The sequence below is a fragment of the Schistocerca americana genome, chromosome X (genome assembly GCF_021461395.2).
Source record: "Schistocerca americana isolate TAMUIC-IGC-003095 chromosome X, iqSchAmer2.1, whole genome shotgun sequence".
NCBI classification, from domain to species: domain Eukaryota; kingdom Metazoa; phylum Arthropoda; class Insecta; order Orthoptera; family Acrididae; genus Schistocerca; species Schistocerca americana.
In genome coordinates, this window is record NC_060130.1 from 652,991,463 (window position 1) to 653,010,452 (window position 18,990).

Sequence of the window (18,990 nt, forward strand, 5' to 3'; positions counted from 1 at the left end):
TCAAAGAACAGACACCATTTTGATCCTGCAGCCATTATGAATCACGACACATGATGATGGAGGTGAATAGCGATCTCTCACACTTCTCTCCAAAGTAGACCACAAAGGCTAATATTGAGATCTGGTGACTATGGTGGCCAGGGCAGATGCAATAATTCATCTTCATGCTCACAAAATCAATCCTGGATGATGTGAGCTGTGCAAAAGGCGGTCCTGCCACCTTGGAACACAACATAACCATTGTACCCTGGGAGGGAAATAATCAGCCAAAATGGTGACATAATTCTTGGTAGTATGCAAGCTTGCCGAGAACGCATGAGGATCATGGAATACCACCATATGGCTGCCCAACTTATCACCAAACCCCCACCATGTTTCATTCTTGGGACATAAACTCGGCCAGAAGTTGGAAACAATGTGAAACAAGACTCATTCAATCAAATGACTTTTTTCCATTGCTCTATAGTCCAGGTTTTACAGCTTGGGCACCACATTTTCTTGTTACAGGTGTTTATATCATTGATGAGTGTTATCAGAACTCCAGTTCACCCTGCAAGTCCTTGCTTATGGAGCTCTCCTTGTTTTGTTTTGGTGCTAACAGGGTCCATGATTGCAACAGTTAGTTCTGCAGTGACTTTTCTAGCTGCCATCCTATTATTTTTCATCACAATCCTCTTCTGTCAAGATTGCTGAACACTCACTTTCGTCTGCATCATGATTTATCTACTTTACATGGAATGTGACCGTGGTTGGTTGAAGACTTGAAGAAAACCTATACCAACAGCTGCAATTTTATTTAATAATTTTATTTAGTTACCAGCCTCATTGGCACCATCTTTAGCCCCCTATATGCATAGTTAAACAGATCATCTAATCATTTGTGCTATTATAGGGACCACTATTTCCAGCTGGTTTCCATAGACTACTTCTTAGTAGGCATAGACCTTTCACACATTTAATGACAACTCATTTGTCTTTAGAGGTGTGAAGAGTCCATGTCCACTGAGAAAACGTCCACAATAACCAGTTGGATATCGTGGTCCCTACAATAACACAAACGATTAAATGATTAGATGACCTACCTAGCCACATCTGTAGGAACCTGAAGATTGTGCCAATACAGCACCAAAACTGGTAGCTAAATGGCTCTGAGCACTATGGGACTCAACTTCTGAGGTCATCAGTCCCCTAGAACTTTGAACTACTTAAACCTAACTAACCTAAGGACATCACACACATCCATACCCGAGGCAGGATTCGAACCTGCGACCATAGCGGTCTCGCAGTTCCAGACTGTAGCGCCTACAACCGCACGGCCACTCCGGTCGGCAAGGTAGCTAAATAAAATTACAGCTGTTGGTATCTACCATCTTCAACACCCAGAACACTGTTCTGACCATGATTGACACTTCAACGTACTGGGGACATTGCACAGGTGCAGTTTGTCATCAAATACAACAGTGAAACCTGTAGGCTTGGCTAGCATCTGCATGTATGTTCAAGCATGCAATTCTCACAGTGTTTCCGTATTTTTGTCCAATCCCTGCATTTACAAAGTAAAACAGAGAAGAAAATTTCTTTTGAGCTAAATCGACAATAATACTAGTCAAATTTAATAGAACAATAATAAACACTGACACCTCTTGCATCAAGGTACATTAGGTCTTTTGTACATCCTGGTTCCCATAAATGGGGGGAAAAAAACAAAAGAGGAATTGGCCAGCAAGGAAATGAGAGGTTGTGGTATACATTTACTGACAGACACTGCAATTGTATATTAACTAATAATGACAGTCTTTCACAACTGAGCAGAGGCACTATAAGACAGAAATGGGGGGCAGGGGTGACGGATGGGGGTTGGAGCAGGGGTGAGAAAAAAGTGGGAGAGGGGGGTGAGACTCCTACCACACTATGGCAGAAGTAAAAATTTTAGGGATGGTGTCATTTTTCGGAAGCCTCTGCTGGGCCAGCAAGTGGTTCACAGATAACAAAGAGAGTAGCAGCATTGTTATCTGACTTCCCAAAGTATTGCTTTCCTGTCAACAATGGTAATATTATACTTGGCCTATTTGGTAAACTTTAAAGGAATAAGCTATGTGCTGATGCCCTCTCTTCACCATAACCAACACTACCACAGCGTTTATTGCAGTCCACTAAACTCAGATTTCTGAGGATGAGATTCAAATCACCATCTGTCATGCATATTTATGTATTAGATGTTTTCCCTGAATATTTGATTTTATCCATGATTAGGTGTGAGGCCATGGCTATATTCACCTTCAAAACTAAAATGCAGACTTTCAAATTTTGCCTTGTGGGCAGTTCAGCCTACATTTTGGTTTTCAAATTCACTAAATATTCCTTATGGAATATGAGATCTCTTTGAAACACACTATGTCTGACTACAAGCCTAGAAGTTCTTAAAAATGACTCTACGAACACAATCAAGACTACCCCAAAATTCCTCAGATTTTAACAAACAAGAAATGTGAGATCACTGTGACCATATTGTTTTCTGTGTAACCCCTTTGTCACACACAATTCACTCATGTTTGGGAATCACTGCAGACAGCACTGCCCAGATACCTAATGAGATCTATCAGCATATGACTGATTCACTCAAAGCTAATTTAACTGTTGTATGTGCTGCAAACTGCAGCAACTCTTCAAGTTAATTAACTGATCGTAATAATGAGACTTGACAGTGTAGAAGGTATACAGCCCTGATTATGCTTCCCAGAAACAGATATAAAGAGGATCTCTTTTTTGTGTGAACATAAAATAAAAAGCAGAAGCAAGTCATTTAGGAAATAAAAACAGTTTCCCTCCTGTATTTCCATTTTAATAATTTTTATACCAAAGATACAAGCAGAGTACTTTCTACAAGATATTGTTACCAAACACATCAACATGACTGGAGACTAATTTTTATCACATTTACATGATAATAAGTCCGTGAGATGAAAATTGTTCAAATATTTCTGCAATATAAAATTATTTGTAATGTGTAATAAAGAAACATACCTTCTTTCATAGCAAAATAATTAAATACTTTTATGTTCCCCATTGTGTACAGATTTATATGTTTGTGACAAGTGTGGTATTACCTCTTAAATGAAAATATGTTACAGATTTTTGACTTGTTTTTTGTTTAAGATTTGTGGTAAAATCATTAAAACATCTGTTTTTTAGTGAATAGGTATTATGTATTCTTGTTTTATGACATATTCCATATCCTTGAGCTTTTCCTCACAACAGGTCTAATCTAATCTACTTAAAATGAATTAACTGCAACTAAGATTTTTGTTTAAATGATTAACATAAACATAGTGTCTTAAATAAATAGATAAATGTGTAAATATGAAGTCAGTATCTAGACAAAGCAGTCAAGGAGCATGCACCCATTGCCTGTTCTAGAAGGATAATATGAATAATTCACATGCTAACACCCGGAAAAACTGATGGAAAAATTCAGTACACTGTTGTGCAGAATCTACAGCTGAGCATATCACAGTAGCAAAACATACATTTTTCTTTTTCATATTTATTTAGCATTCTATTGGAGGACGGAGGGGGGAGAGGGTGGGAGGAGGAGGAGGGAGGGAGCACAGAACAATTAAATACGGAACTGCAAAATTATTGAGTGAAAATTCTGAAAAAAATAATCATATGAACATACAATGTAATGATTTACTTGAATTTACATGTATTGATAATAATGAGCATTGAAATGGGAAATGTTCACTGTAGCCTCTTAGTAGAATCCATTCCTCAAGGGTCGGAAATGAACTGGGAAAACACTGAAAAACCCTAATCACATAGGCTGAATCGAGTTACCAAGCTCGTGTTCTCTTTACATGAATAAATGTCTTACTTCGAAATACGTTTTTTATGACTCACAATGGAGGGAGTCAGAAGCAAAAGGGTACAAGTGGCATTTACCAGAAAACTGAGACAAAAGCATTTAGAACATGGTAAGGCATATAAAATTATTGTGGCAAAGGGATACAAGTGAAACCCCACTCTGTGCTGCTACATGGCAAACAAAAAGAAAACTAGTTACAAGATGTCACAAAACAGTTACGTACTTGTAGGGTTATACTGATTTTTTTGTGATACACGGAGAAGAGGAAAGTGGCCCAGGTGGCATGAAATTTTTTCAATAATGGGATAATGCATTAAACAGTATTCTTTTTTATTTTGTTTCACTATTGTAAGTCACAAAAGATATGGTGCCCATGTAGCATTATATAATTGTTTTGTTTTGGCTCTAAATAGCAATTTCATGATAAATGAATTTATAATAACCAATAATAAAGCATTACAGAGAAAACATAAATCACATTCTATTGAGTTCACAATATTCAGGACGCAAAGGGCTACAAGTGCATACAGAATTTTACAAATTCCAACATGTGAACAGAAAATGCTACAAAGTATTTTTATGTCTAATATACGAAAAATTTAAATTCCATTTTGCAGTCTCAACATAATTCTGAAACCTTGTGAACTGTAACTTCAGTTTTCTCAAAACTACAAGAAGTGTATTTATACCCTTTTGCTTCTGACGACGTCAATTATAAAAACATAATCTAGCATGCCAAAATTACTAGTACTCACACATTACCAATATTTTCCTAGTGTAGTATACAACTCATTTAAACAAACTACATTGCTGTAAAAAAGATCAGTGGTCACAAAGCATTTCTGAAGGGAACAGGAGGAGATTTCTTAACATAAGACCTTTCCAGAAAAAAAGATTTGAATGGGGATTTAAGAACCCAAAATCTGTGACTAACAGACTTCCACTCTTCTGTATGCACACTGAAAATGTATTTTGTAGAGTGCAGCAGGAAACTTGTCTGGACAATAGTCAAGGACATGTGTCAACTTAAAGATTAAATTGTACAGGAAGACTGCAGCCCACCATAAAGTACATAATTTTGTTGGTGATTCCTTGGTTACCTACAACAAATGACCTTTCGCTTCACTGTCAAGTATTTCAACTTTTTAGGCAACATTCTCATATCTCCTGCCTGACACATGCACACTCATACACACAAACAAAAACAGAGAAGAAAATTTCATTTGAGTTAAATCAACATTTAAAATGACATTATGTAAATTCAACAGAACAATAATACACACTATCCTGGTTTCCATAAACAAGAGGAAAAAATGACAAAACCAACACAAGAAGAATTGGCCAGAAAGGAAATGAGAAGTGGTAGCACACATTTCCTGATAACTACATAGATTTTACTTACTTGTTCTGTATTAAATCTCAAATATGCCTATAGTGCCTCAGACTGAGGACGTGTGACATGGTTGAAAAAAGTTGCTGACCAACCAACTGACTGACACTGACACTAATATGACAGTCTTTCACAACTGAGCAGAGGCACCATATGACAGAAACAGGGGGACAAGTGTAGAGAGGGGTGAGAGAGGAAAAAGCTCATGTTGTCAACCTGCACCTAAAGACCTCATTACTGATGGGATGTCAAACTCTACTCTTCAATATTTCCTTCACATTGTTAACAAAATATCTCATTATGAGTAGATGTACTGTGATGTTACTGTAAGAATTCCCAGTTTGTTAAATAGAGGTTTACACAAGCCTCATGAATTACACAGTATTTGGTGCAGGCAGCTTTAATACATTACTACTAGAATTTGGCAACTTGGAACTAATAATAACAAAGTGCTTAGGCCTAACTCAGAAAGTCATGATAGCAGCTGGATGATAAAAATGTTGTTATTCACTTGGAAACTTATGCAATGGTAAGGCTTTCAAAGTATTAAAGTATAACAAAAATGTATCATTTGCCATGAACATACATGATAGTAGAGATTTATCAACATTAAGAACCATTCGGTAACAGTTACAAGAGCCATTATGTGATGTATTGGCATGGGTTGGAAAGTAAATTACGATGCAGGAAGAAAACACACGGTAGGGTAATGTGGTAGCTCGATGGAAGAGAGGTTAGAGTTTAAAAATTTGATATGAAACACTAGATTCACTGGACAAGAATGGGATAAGAAATTATGGATGTATTTATCGAAGGAATCAGCCTAACGTTTCCCTGATGCACTTTAAAGGGAACCACAAAAACCTAAATCAGAAACACTGGTCAGAGATTTGATCTTCACGTCTACATTTATATCTAAATCTACATAGTACTCTACAGAGTACCATACAGTGCATGGCGGAAGGTACCTAGAACCACTGCTAGTCATCCCCTTTCCTGTTACAGTATGAACTATTTTAATGAATGAAACTCCAGAGTTTTAACCAATATGGCTGGCTAAAATATGCCGAACTTAAGCCTCTTTACAAGAAGGGGGATAAAGAGATACCATAAAACTATAAACCAATTTCACTTTTGCCGGCTTTCTCAAAAAATATTTGAAAAGGTTGTGTTCAAGCATCTCCTTACACATCTGACTGCAAATAATATATTGTCCAAGTCACAGTTCGGATTTCTTAAGGGTCCTGATTAGAGAAAGCTATTTACACTTACAGTGAAAATGTACTCAATTCATTATCTAATAAATTAGAGGCTACTGGCATTTTCTGTGACTTGTCAAAAGCCTTTGACTGTGTGAACCACAGCATTCTCTTAAGTAAATTAGAATATTATGATGTCACCGGGAATGCTGCAAAATGGTTTGAGTCTTGTCTAACTAACAGGAAACAAATGATGTCATAGTGAAATACCTGTGCAGTAAGTAGTCAGCCTTCATCTGATTGGGAATTAATTAAATGTGGTGTTCCTCAAGGTACCATCTTGGGTCAACTGCTTTTTCTTGTGTACATTAATGACCTCTCATCTGTTACATTGCCAGACGCTAAGTTTGTTTTGTTTGCAGATGATACAAACATTGCATTAAGTAGCAAGTCAAGTACAGATTTAGAAATAGGTGCTAATCAAATTTTCACTATCATTAATAAATGGTTTAAAGCTAATTCACTGTCATCAAACCTTGAGAAGACCCACCATATGAAGTTCAGAACTTGTAAGAGATTTCCTTCCACCAGGTGTATAACATATGAAGACATGCAGATCAAAGACAGTGTTAAATTTCTGGGATTACAACTTGATAATAAATTCAGTTGGGAAGGGCATACCACAGAATTGCTTAAGCACCTAAACAAGTTTGTATTTGCAGTGAGAATGATGTCAGATGTAGGAGATATGCATATAAAAAACTTGCACACTTTGCTTACTTTCATTCTATTATGTTATACAGGATCAAATTTCTGGGGTAAATCATCAAACCAAGTGAAAGTTTTTAGCGTGCAAAAGCGCGTAATAAGAATCAGTTGTGGTGTAAATTTAAGAACATTATGTAGAAACCTGTTCAACCACTGCTTCTCAGTATATTTATTCCTTAATGAAATTTGTTGCAAGTAATATATCTGCATTTCCAACCAATAGCTTAATACGAGGGGCGTTTGAAAGGTCCACGCAAAGTCCGAGAGATGGCACCACCGGCGCGTATTGAGGTCATGTTTAGTTTTTTGGTCATTTTTAGTTAGTAGCAGCTATGAAAAGAACGCACACCAAGTTTCAGCCAAATGGTCTATTTCTTTGTGTTTGGCATTCGTGTGAATCAAGGAAGCTGAGTGATTGTCAAAAAATGGACAAAAAAGAATTTTGTGTGGTGATTAAACATTACTTTATGAAAGGCAAAAAGCCTCAGGAGACTAAAGAGAAGCTTGATAAACATTACGGTGACTCTGCACCTTCGATTAGAACAGTTTATGAGTGACTTCAAAATTTTCGGAGTGACCATATGGGCACAAGAAATGCTGAACTTTCTGGATGCCCTGTGGAGGTTACGACTCCAGAAATCATTGATAAAATCCATGATATGGTGATGCATGACAGAAGAGTTAAGGTGCATGAGATTGTTAGTGCTGTGGGCATCTCGAATGAACGGGTACATAATATTTTGCATAAACATTTGAACGTGAGAAAGCTATCCGCAAGATGGGTTCCGCAATTGCTCACACTTGACCAAAAACGGAATAATGTGAAGTGTTGCAAGAATGGTTTGCAGCTGTTCAGGAAGAATCCGCAGGACTTTAAGCATCATTTTATCACTGTGGATGAAACATGGATGCATATTATTCATCATTATTGGACTGTTTGGAAACCGAGCAGCAAGAAAAACGCTGGCAACTGGACCGCAAAAAGTCCTTTTCCATCACGACAATGCACCAGCACACACCTCGGCAGTTGTGGTCACAAATGAGGAGGTGATTCCTATTATTCGGAAGGGATCAACAAATTAGAACAGGGTTGGACGAACTGTATAAGTCTAAATGGAGACTATGTCAAAAAATAAAAAAGGTTTACCCCAAACACGTAAGCAGTTTTTATTTTTGCACGGACTTTTCAAACGCCCCTCGTACACAGTATCAGTACTCGGTATAAGAACAATCTACATAAAGACCTAAAATCACTTACCTTTGTCCAAAAAGTGGTCCAATAATCAACCATTAACAACTTGGTTTCAGATAAAGCACGGTTTACACAGAGTTTGAAAGACTTTTTGATAGGCAATTCCTTCTACTCTATAGGTGAATATCTTAACAGGGACTGTTACACCAGCTTAAGTAAAAATGTCTGTTAAGATTTCAGCTTTGACAGCACTTGGTCGCAACAGTCACAATTAGGATTTTGTGTATGATAAATTTATTAAAACCGCATTACAATGTTTCATTCTGACAGTGTATTAATTCTGTAAATATTAGCAGTTCCAGATTACTGTAATGTATTCACCTATTTTGACAATCTCCTGACAAATGACCAGTGTAGTAAGTATTATATTCAAATGTTTTATGTTTTTCATGTTATACTTTCTGACATGTTCCACACCCACGAGAATCATCTCATTTTTTGGGTCTATGGAATGAAATCTTAATCTAATCTAATCATATCTATGTCACATTGCTCAGTGTTGCTCAACTAATGAAGCCACTCCTTGACAAAAGCTCATTTACTGAAAATATAAAGAACTAATTGCACAGTCACTTCAAATATGAGCACATCTATTTTATCAACCTTATACATGACTGTTGAGGAACTCCACAATAAACAGAAATAGTTCTGTACACCAGTTGTAATGTTCAAAATTAATTGTGTTGACCTACTTCACTTGTAACAAAGTTACACTGCACACACAAAGTTACACTTCAAGTGAGCGTACACACACACACACACACACACACACACACACACACACGGTGTTAAAAAAAAAAAGTGTTGAATACTCTGAGAGATGGTAGTACTCATTGAAACAAGAAAAACAAGTCCAATAAACATGGATTCGGAAACACATACCTTCCAAGATAAACAAGTGTTTATAGAAAGGGCTGTGTGACGCTTCGTTGCAGATATTAGCATAGTCAATGGATTGGTGCTCCCTCAAACTTGTTGGCAGGGTATTATGATGTCTTACTCACCATTAGGTGATCTGCTGTCAGTTATGTGGTTTGAATCTTGTTGTAAGCTATGTTAGTTTTCGTTATGTTAGTGTGACCTATTGTACAGTACTGTCACCCCTGGGTACGCATCATAGTGTTTTACCTTCTTCCAAATGCAGATTCACTTACGTATGTACTGTTATTGCGCTGTTTGTACATATAAATTGTGTATCACATTTACATTTTCTGTCTTCCACCACTTGTTAGCCATTCACGGCAACTACTCGATACGTGAAATGGCAGATATGATATTCTGTTATGGTTTAGCAAGTGGATGTAGCTTGCGAGCCTTTGCCCTCTACGCTGAAAAATGCCCCCCCCCCCCCCCCCCCCCCCCCTCACCGATAAGCTGCTCAGCAGACATTTCCAGTGTCTGAGGGATGCACGTACCCTTGCAACCTGGGAAGAATGACACTGGAAGGCCCTGCACAGTCTGCATGCCTGTCATGGAGGATTGTGTGCTACATTCAGTGGAAGAAACCCCTGGGAACAGTGTGTGATGATTAGCAGCAGCAGAAGGGGTGTCTCACTCTCTTATCTGGGAGGTACTTCATGAACAATTGCTGTACCCATATCATCTACTGCGCATTCAGGCCCTAAGGTCACAGGATCATCATGGCAGAGGCGGTTCTGTCAATGGCTGTCACAGAAGTGTGCCGCAGATCCACTGTTCACATCCAGATTTTATTTATCAATGAGGCAGGGTTCACAAGACATGGTGTTGTGAATTCCCATAACCAGCATGTATGGGCAAGTGTAAATCCTCAAGTAATTCAGGAAAGAGGGCATCAACACCAATTCTCAATCAATAGACAGGCAGGAGTACTTGACAATAGATTAATATGGCCATACATGCCATCACAAAGGTTAACTAGGGTGCATTATCTGGATTTTCTCATTGATGTATAGGGTGCACAGTGAATCAAAATAGAATGAATTAATCAATAAATTAATTAAAAATGAGATTAATGTGTGAATGGATCTTCTGAATATATCTGTGTGCAACAGCAGCTGTGGTGAACAACTTATGAGGAAACGGACAGTTATATGTGTTGTTAACCTGTAACATTTAAGCAACCAGAGGCTGTAACCACATAAGATACACTGAGACAAATATTGTTTGAATCATGAGAAATAATACAGCACGCAGATCAGTGAGCTCTGACAATATACATTACTGACTTACCTATTCCAGTGGTAAATGTTACAACTGCAGAAAAAGGCCCGTATCCTTTATTATTACGCGCCTGTATCTTAAAATAATACGTTGTTTGTGGACTAAGATTCTTCACTGACGTCGTCATTTTATCACCAACAATTCCTTCTGCCACCCAATCACGATCATTCAATGTGTTATCAGAGGTATATAGAATAACATAGCCTAAAATAGAACAAAACATCAAATAAAAAATTTAGAAAATGAAAGAGAACACAATTAATTATAATTATTTTTGGTGATAGCTCTTAAGAGCCCAAGGGAATAAAACAGGCTTCAGTATCTCTGAGAACACTATAAAATAAGTGCTCTTGCCATTGTCAGGATACTGAGAGGTTTCAACTTGACTGTCACTCTAAAATTTGTAAAATCCTTACTGTAACAAGTTGTTCTCCCACAAGCTTGCAAGGCACATTCAAAACAGTCCAGCATAACAGAGTTCGAATTACAGTTCAATTCTGATCCCATTTTTTACTAGAGGATACATCACATTAATGTATATAGCACACCTTGAACCATTTATGATTATTATTAGAAAAGAAACACATATTATCATTACAGTATTTTAAATTTACAACATTTCTTCCTTCTGGCATTTGGTACTAACATCTTAACCAGACAGAGCAATGCATAAACAACAAGAATGTAAGCCAGACTGATATCCTAATAGCAGCTAGGCGAGATTTAACAGAGCAAATTACTAAATAAAACTGGCTAACATTTGCTCACTTAACTCTGTGCTGCTATCAGTTTGCACCCGTGACCATGTGATCGCACCTCTGGTGGCACTGAACAAATACTAAGTGTAGTACTTCAGATCCGCTATAGATATCCTTCACCAGCAGTGTCAGTTTTGGCGAATTGGGGCGTGTGGAGCGGCAGCAGCAAGTGGAGCGGCAGAACTCTCTGCTAATGGAGTGAGGACCATCCCCTCAGAGTTGACCTGTCAGGAAGATCAACCCACGTGGGGGAGGCGGCAGTGTGCCCAAGGAAAGGGGTTGCTCAGGGGCCATTGAGGTAAGGGATGGAGAATTTGGTTCTGCCTCCATGCATTCCCAAGCTGTGATCCTCTTACTTGGTCGTGTGCGAGTGTGGGTGGAGGTTGTACCTCAGCACAGGAGGTGGCAGGACAGAGCAAAAGAACCGGCTGGAGGCAACCCTCTTGTCCAGTATGTGGGTAACAGGTGGGGGAGATAAGAACAGGGTGCCTATTGCAACTATGCTCATGACAGGAGCTGGTTGCAGTAGTGGGTCAGGTGAAAATAACCCATCACAATGTCAAACAGCTGACGACCCCTGTGGCCCAGAATGAGGCCTTCAGTCCACCCCAGACACTGTCCAAATGTGTGTGTCCAGATACAAGAGCACCGAGTGTAAGTGGGCCTGTATGCAGGATAAGAATGCTGCATGGGATACAGGTGGTCTAAAATGGCGAGTCCAGACTGACCCCACTAATTGAGGTGGACCAATATGCTATCAGAGAGCTGTGTAATGCATTCTCGGTCAATGATGTCTGCAAGGCATTCTGCATTTGAGTCTCCAAGGTGCGGATCATCCACTCAGCTTCCATGTTGGAGGCATGGTAAGAAGGGGCAGTGGTCGGGTGGTTGATACCGTTGTTGCGACAGAAAGCCTTTTGCTGAGCAGACGTAAATTGGAAGATTTAAGATGCCCCTCAATGGAAAAAATACTCTCAAGGGCACTGATGGTAACAGAGGTGATGGTTGACAGCGACAAATGGAAGGTTCAAGAGGGCGTCCACTACCAGCAACAACATAGTGTCCTGAAATAGCCCTACAAAATAGATGTGGACATTCTCCTAAGGGTGTTCAAGATGGTGCCACAGCCAAAACTGTTGAGCAGAGGATGCCTCGTTGAGAGAGGCATGGCATGGCACGGCACGAATTGCACATGCACTCAATATCAGCATCGATGGTGGACTAGTAAATGTCCTGTCTGGCATTCACGCACATTTACATCTACATCTACATCTTCGTTGGTACTCCGCAATCTGCCTTACATCACTTGGCGGAGGGTATCCCATACCACTACTAGTCATTTCCATTCCTGTTCCACCCACACACAGAATGAGGAAAAAAAGACTATCTATATGCCTCTGTAAGAGCCCTAATTTCTTATATCTCATCTTCATGGTCCTTATGTGTTAGAGGCAACAGAATTGCTCTGCAGTCAACTCAAAATGCCTGTTTTCTAAATTTTCTTAAAAGTAATCCTCAAAAAGAATGTCGCCTTCCCTCCAGGGATTCCAATTTAAGTTCCCAAAGCATCTCCATAACACTTGTAACATTTGTTACCTACCAGTAACAAATGTAATGTCCCGCCTCTGGATTATTTTGATGTCGTCCTTTAATCTAACCTGGTACAGGTCCCAAACACACGAGCAGTACTCAAGAATGAGTCACACTAGCTTCCTTTATGCTATCTTCTATGCAAATGAACCACACTTTTCTAGAATTCTCCCAATAAACCCAAGCTACCATTCGCCCTTCCTACCACCCTCCTCACATGCTCGTTCCTTTTCATATCACTTTACAACATTATGCCCAGATATTTAAGAACATGACTGTGTCAAGCAGAGCACTACTAATGCAGTACGCAAACATAACGGGTTTGTTTGTCCTACTCATCTGCATTAACTTACATTTTTCTACATATAGTGCTAGCTGCTATTCATCGCACCAACTAGAAACTTTGTCTAAGTCATCTTGTATCCTGCTCAGCAAACAGCTCCACATTGCTGCCCACCCTGCCAGCCAAATTATTTATGTATATAGAGAACAATAGTGGTCCTATCACACTTCCCTGGGGCACTGCTGATGATACCCTTGTCCCTGATGAGCACTTGCTGTCGAGACCAACATATTGGGTTCTATAACTTAAGAAGTCTTTGAGCCACTCGCATATCTATGAACCTATTCCATGTACTCATACCTTCTTTAACAGCTTGCAATGGGGAACAATGTCAAATGCTTTCTGCAAATCTAGAAATGTGGAATCTGCCTACTGCCCTTCATCCATAGTTCACAATATACTGTGTGGGAAAAGGGCAAGCTGAGTTTCACACGAGCGATGCTTTCTAAAACCATGCTGATTCATGAACATGAGCTTCTTGGTCTCCAGAAAATTTATTATAATTGAACGGAAAATATGTTTAAGGATTCTGCAGTAAACCAATGTTAGGGATATTGGTCTGTAATTTTGTGGGTCCGTTCTTTTGCCTTTCTAACATATGAGTCATGTGCACTATACAAATAACAGTACTGTAAAATGGTGCCTCTCTCTTTGCATAGGCTACCCTCCAAAACAAGAAGATGAATTTTCATGGGGTTTTCACAGGTAATGTAAGCATAGCTTGTGGTGTTTACATTTGCAATGGTATGTCAATGAACCAATAGAGGTCAATGTTAGATTTTTTTTTACCTCAGTGACAGAATCAAGTAACGCAATCTTATCTTTATGAATACCAATTAATATTGAATTTAGTTTCCTATGATACATCGATTTACTGATTTTGCTTCGTGCTTAACAAAACTGCTTTGCTTCTTTCATGAGGTTAATTTATATTGGAATTTATTGACACAGCGATCCTGTAAGGGTTCCATTTTTACTGACTGAGGTACAGAGCCATAAATAGCAATGGTATGCAAAGACTCTTCTCTAACTTCCATTGCGAAGCACAGGCATATAGCTAGTCTCCCAACATGATGGATGGAGGAGATGACGGATGTGCGACCCAAAGGGAGGGCAGAATGACAACCTGGCAGTCAGAGTCCTTCGTGTCCAATTTCAAGACACCCTGTGTGGTGCTGAGTTGGTAGTACAGTGCAAAATAATTGCAAAAAACTGGGTTGGTCTGGTGAAATGCTCTGTCCACCTCTTTTGGACTGCCAACAAAATCTTGTGCAGGACTGGGTTGTGGCAGGATGCCAAGGTGACCTTGCAAGTTGTGAGTGGGAATTCATCCAAGGCTGTTTGGAGCTGTTGATCTGGGTTGGGGGTGGCGAGACGACAGTTTTCTGACGGTTAAATTCCACATTGGTCCCAAGAGGAAGGCAGGACACTGGCGTATTGGGCGGTGGGGTGAAAATGGATTTCATAATGGTATTCGCTTGAAAACAGTATCCAGCACTGCAGTTGCTACACATTCATATTCAAACTTAGACTGATGCCCAGACAATGGTTTGTGGTCAGTCAACAGGTGAAATTGCTGGCATACACACATACATGCAACTTCTTGACTCCGTAAATGATCGCTAAATCTCCTTCTCAATACGGTAATAGCTGAGCTGCTCAGCACTGAAAGTTTTGTAGGCAAAGCACTTAAGGTGCTCCAAACCACCTGACAAAACCGCCACAATCAGTAAACTGGGACATGCCTGTCGCCAGAGTCAACAGCAGACCAAGCATATAAGGCATCAGTCATGGAGCTACGTTGAGATTGTCCATAAGGTGCCGAAAAGCCTGTTGAAAGGCAGCCCATCATAATAATTTGATTACCTTCTTTCGCAGCTGATTGAGAGGGTGTGTGATCTGCGATACTTAGAGAATAAATTTGGCGTAATATGTTATTTTCGCTAGAAATGACTGCATCTGTTAAAGGTTGGTTGGTGTTGCCATCTTTATCATCATGTCGACATGGTCACATGTGGGCATAATATTTTCATAACTAAGAATGTGCCCCAGCTAGCTGATGACGAGGGCAAAGAAACTGTACTTTTCCAACTGGCAATGTAAACAATTTTTCTGGAGCAGCTTAATAAGGGATTCAAGATTCTTGCGGTGTTTTGCATGCAACCCCCGCCCCCTGTTATGGTAATATCGTCCAAATAGTTGACATAGTGCGGAATATCTTGAATCAACTGTTCCAAATACTTTTGAGAAATGTTGAATGCACTTGCAACCACAAACAGCAATCAATTATACCTGTACAAGCCAAACAGCATATTTAAAACTAGGAACTGCCAAGACAACTCATCCAGCTGCAGTTGGAAGTATACATATTTTAAATCAGTTTTCAAAAAATCGTGTCCTCCAGCTAATTTAGAGAACTCCTCTGGTCAATAGAGTGGGTACAGATCAATGTTAATCTGTGAATTAACCATAGACTTCAAGTTTACCACAAACACGTAACGACATGCTCGTAATATTAGGTTGTCTTCAATGATGGAAAGAATGCCATGTCCATTATATTACAGGCTTCCATGCCCATAATATTACAGTCAGGACTCCTCATTCAACTGTTAGCTCTCATGAGTAATATTAGTTGTCTTACAAATACAAGAAGGCACATAAATACTCCTACTATACATTTCTGCCACTGTGGTTCATGACAATGCAGTCTGGCAATTGAAACAATCAAACTAGTCACATGAATGGTAGATGTCACTATTAGCACATTGTGCACTCAAGGCAACAGTCCACTCAGTGATGCAAATATTCTTTGCATTCTTGAAGAATCAGAAAGGTTGTAGCAATTGTTTTGATGCTGATGACATGGATGAAGAGGCTACTTATTATTAATCTAATTCAGGAATCGAAAACAGTCAGCCTGGATGACATTTGAAAATTTATTGCAGGCATTTTGCATATAAGCATTAGTGAGTGACCATCTATTGCAGATCACTGGAGCACAAATGAAATATGTCATTTCAGTGTGGTATGTATGCAAAGTGAAGTTTTGTGTTTCTGGCTCTATCACACAAAAAAGAACTATCTGAAATATTCAGTCACTCTTATTTCAAAGTAAGAAAAATAGTTTCATGTTGTTTCTTGAGTCTGTACCAGGGAGTGAAATTATAATTCAAATTCCAGCACTGGATGAAGGAGATGGCGATAAAAAGCTAGATTTACAAAATTGACTGGCACTTGGGTTGGGGTTGGGTTGTTTGGGGAAGGAAACCAGACAGCGAGGTCATCGGTCTCATCGGATTAGGGAAGGATGGGGAAGGAAGTTGGCTGTGCCCTTTCAAAGGAACCATCCCGGCATTTGCCTGGAGCGATTTAGGGAAATCACGGAAAACCTAAATCAGGATGGCCGGATGCGGGATTGAACTGTCGTCCTCCCAGATGCGAGTCCAGTGTCTAACCAGACTGGCACTCAAAGTGTTAATGACCACCACAGGTGTTTTCCACCGACTGGTGGAAGCTGGGAGAAAACGGTTTGGTTCTGAAGCTTCGCGAGTTTTGCCTGAACAGCCTCTTCGGTACTGCAGAAGGTTTCAAAGAAATGTGAGCCATAAAGCTATCTGCCCATCACATCCTCGATTTGAAAGTCTCATAATACAATGTGCACAGGGCATCAAGATTACAGAAAGGCACTGTGGCTGACATTAAATTAACTTGGTCCTATACTGTAAATACAAAACAGGTATAGGTGTCTATGCCAAAAAAATTTGTAGCAGTATGGGAGTAAGTCAGCACGCATTAAATGTTTTTGTACTTAGCTGCCAGCAACAGCTCTTCGAGGAAAGGAATGGACCCTTGGTTGTAAGATAGGACACCATTCTGGGCCTGTCACCAGGGAGGCAAACTGAGCCAGCAATGTGTGTCCACATTGATTAAACTAAACGGCTGTGCCTGTGTCTAGTTGGAACTCCACAGACTGACCAAGCAGTGTAAAAGCCAAAGTGAGCTTGCATGGCAGCAAGGAGATCGCCAGTTCTGCAGCCGTGACTGTATGTACCACAGCTTTGTCTTCATATTGCCACTGAGTACATGGCTGGTTGGCAATCTGTTGACAGACGATGGCCACGTGACTGTGATTACCAACAGTTTGCTGCATGATGCGGGCATCAGCTTCTGTTATGCTCACTGCTGCATTCTGGACAGCACTGAAGGTTCTTCGACATGCATGATACGAATTGCAACACCAAGGAGGGACGGTGTTACTGAGCCACAAACATTACAAACACAGGTCATTCGATGCTGAGCAAGGAACAGAATCATTGACATATGTAAGTCTCTCATGAAATGTCAGTGATCTGGACTCCCCAGTGCTTGCGACAGTTACTAACAACTTGGGAAACCTGAGTGTAGGTTGTAAAAACCTGCTAGCTTTCGAGGCAGCTCCAAAAACTTAGCAATTTGAAGTACTTCACCAAGACTACGAGCAGGTTTAGCTAAAGCCTTTGTGGTGATCTCCCTGTGAGGGGTAAAGCATACAATCACATTTCAAATAAATGATTCTGCATAGGAGACTTTACCGTTGACATGTGAAATTGCACGTGTGTGAGACCCTGTACGTCAGCAGCACATGCTGCGTATGACTGTCCACATTGTTTATAAAGGTACCTTCACACTGAAAACCAACTCAGTTGACAACTGTTTTCAACTGGACGTTTGACTTAGTTTTCGCCTGTTGTCAACAGTTGTTTAAAGTCACGAATCTGGACAACTAGTTGAAGGAACTTTTGTCTGAGTTTGCAGTTTATGCTCAGTGAGCAAACACGTGGCAGGGTTGTGTGACTTGTGCATGCACATTTGCCATATCGTCTGCTGTGTTTCTTTGTTTGTCTGATGTGTTTCTTTCGACAATGGCAACTCACGAGCTCTCAACAGATCTAACAATTCAGTTTTTATTAGAAATTGAAATGAGAAAACCTCTACAGGATCCTTCTGATTCTGCATATAAAGACAGATATAAAAGGAAAGATTTGTTGAAAGGAGTTTCGGATAAAGTTGGTGTACCACTTGTGGAGTGTGAAAGGAAATGGACAAATATGAAAAAACAGTACAATCGTGCCCATTGCAAAATGGTCAAAACTAAAAGTGGGTCTGGGACAACTGAGATCTATGTTCCGAAATCAATATTTTACAAGCATATGAAGTTTTTGGAAGGCGTGAACAAGCCAGGAAGACAAATATTTACAATCGTAAGAAAAATGTCATTCATAGCGTAACAGAAGCTGTAAGACTTTTGGTTGGAAATTTTGTAATTACATCTGTATTTTTGCTGGAAATTAATTTATTTCTCTTGTCATATCATTTTGTCAACATCTGATACAAATTAGTTTGCAAATTAATAGCTTATATTGTTAATAACTAAAGCTATACAGGTTTTGTTCAGAAATTTTTAATGGCATTTGCCTTTTCACTCGATATTTATGTATGCGTATTTCTCTTGCCATTTCACTTTACCAACATCCAACACAAAGTAGATAACAAATTCGTTCTTTACATTCTTTGTGGTTCTTCCTGTGTTGCCTCCCTTTCTCTGAAGAAATTTATTTTGCGGAGACATCCTTCAACTGATATC

The 18,990-nt window shown here is 39.5% G+C and overlaps 1 protein-coding gene across 1 annotated transcript in view; it reads right to left on the reverse strand.

The window, feature by feature from the left end:
- Positions 1–18,990, reverse strand: part of LOC124554758 (neogenin) — a 247,122-nt gene that overhangs the window by 85,574 nt on the left and 142,558 nt on the right. The window contains exon 17 of the mRNA XM_047128409.1: positions 10,686–10,880. Coding sequence (XP_046984365.1) covers positions 10,686–10,880 — 195 coding nt within the window. The remainder of the gene's footprint in view (positions 1–10,685; positions 10,881–18,990) is intronic.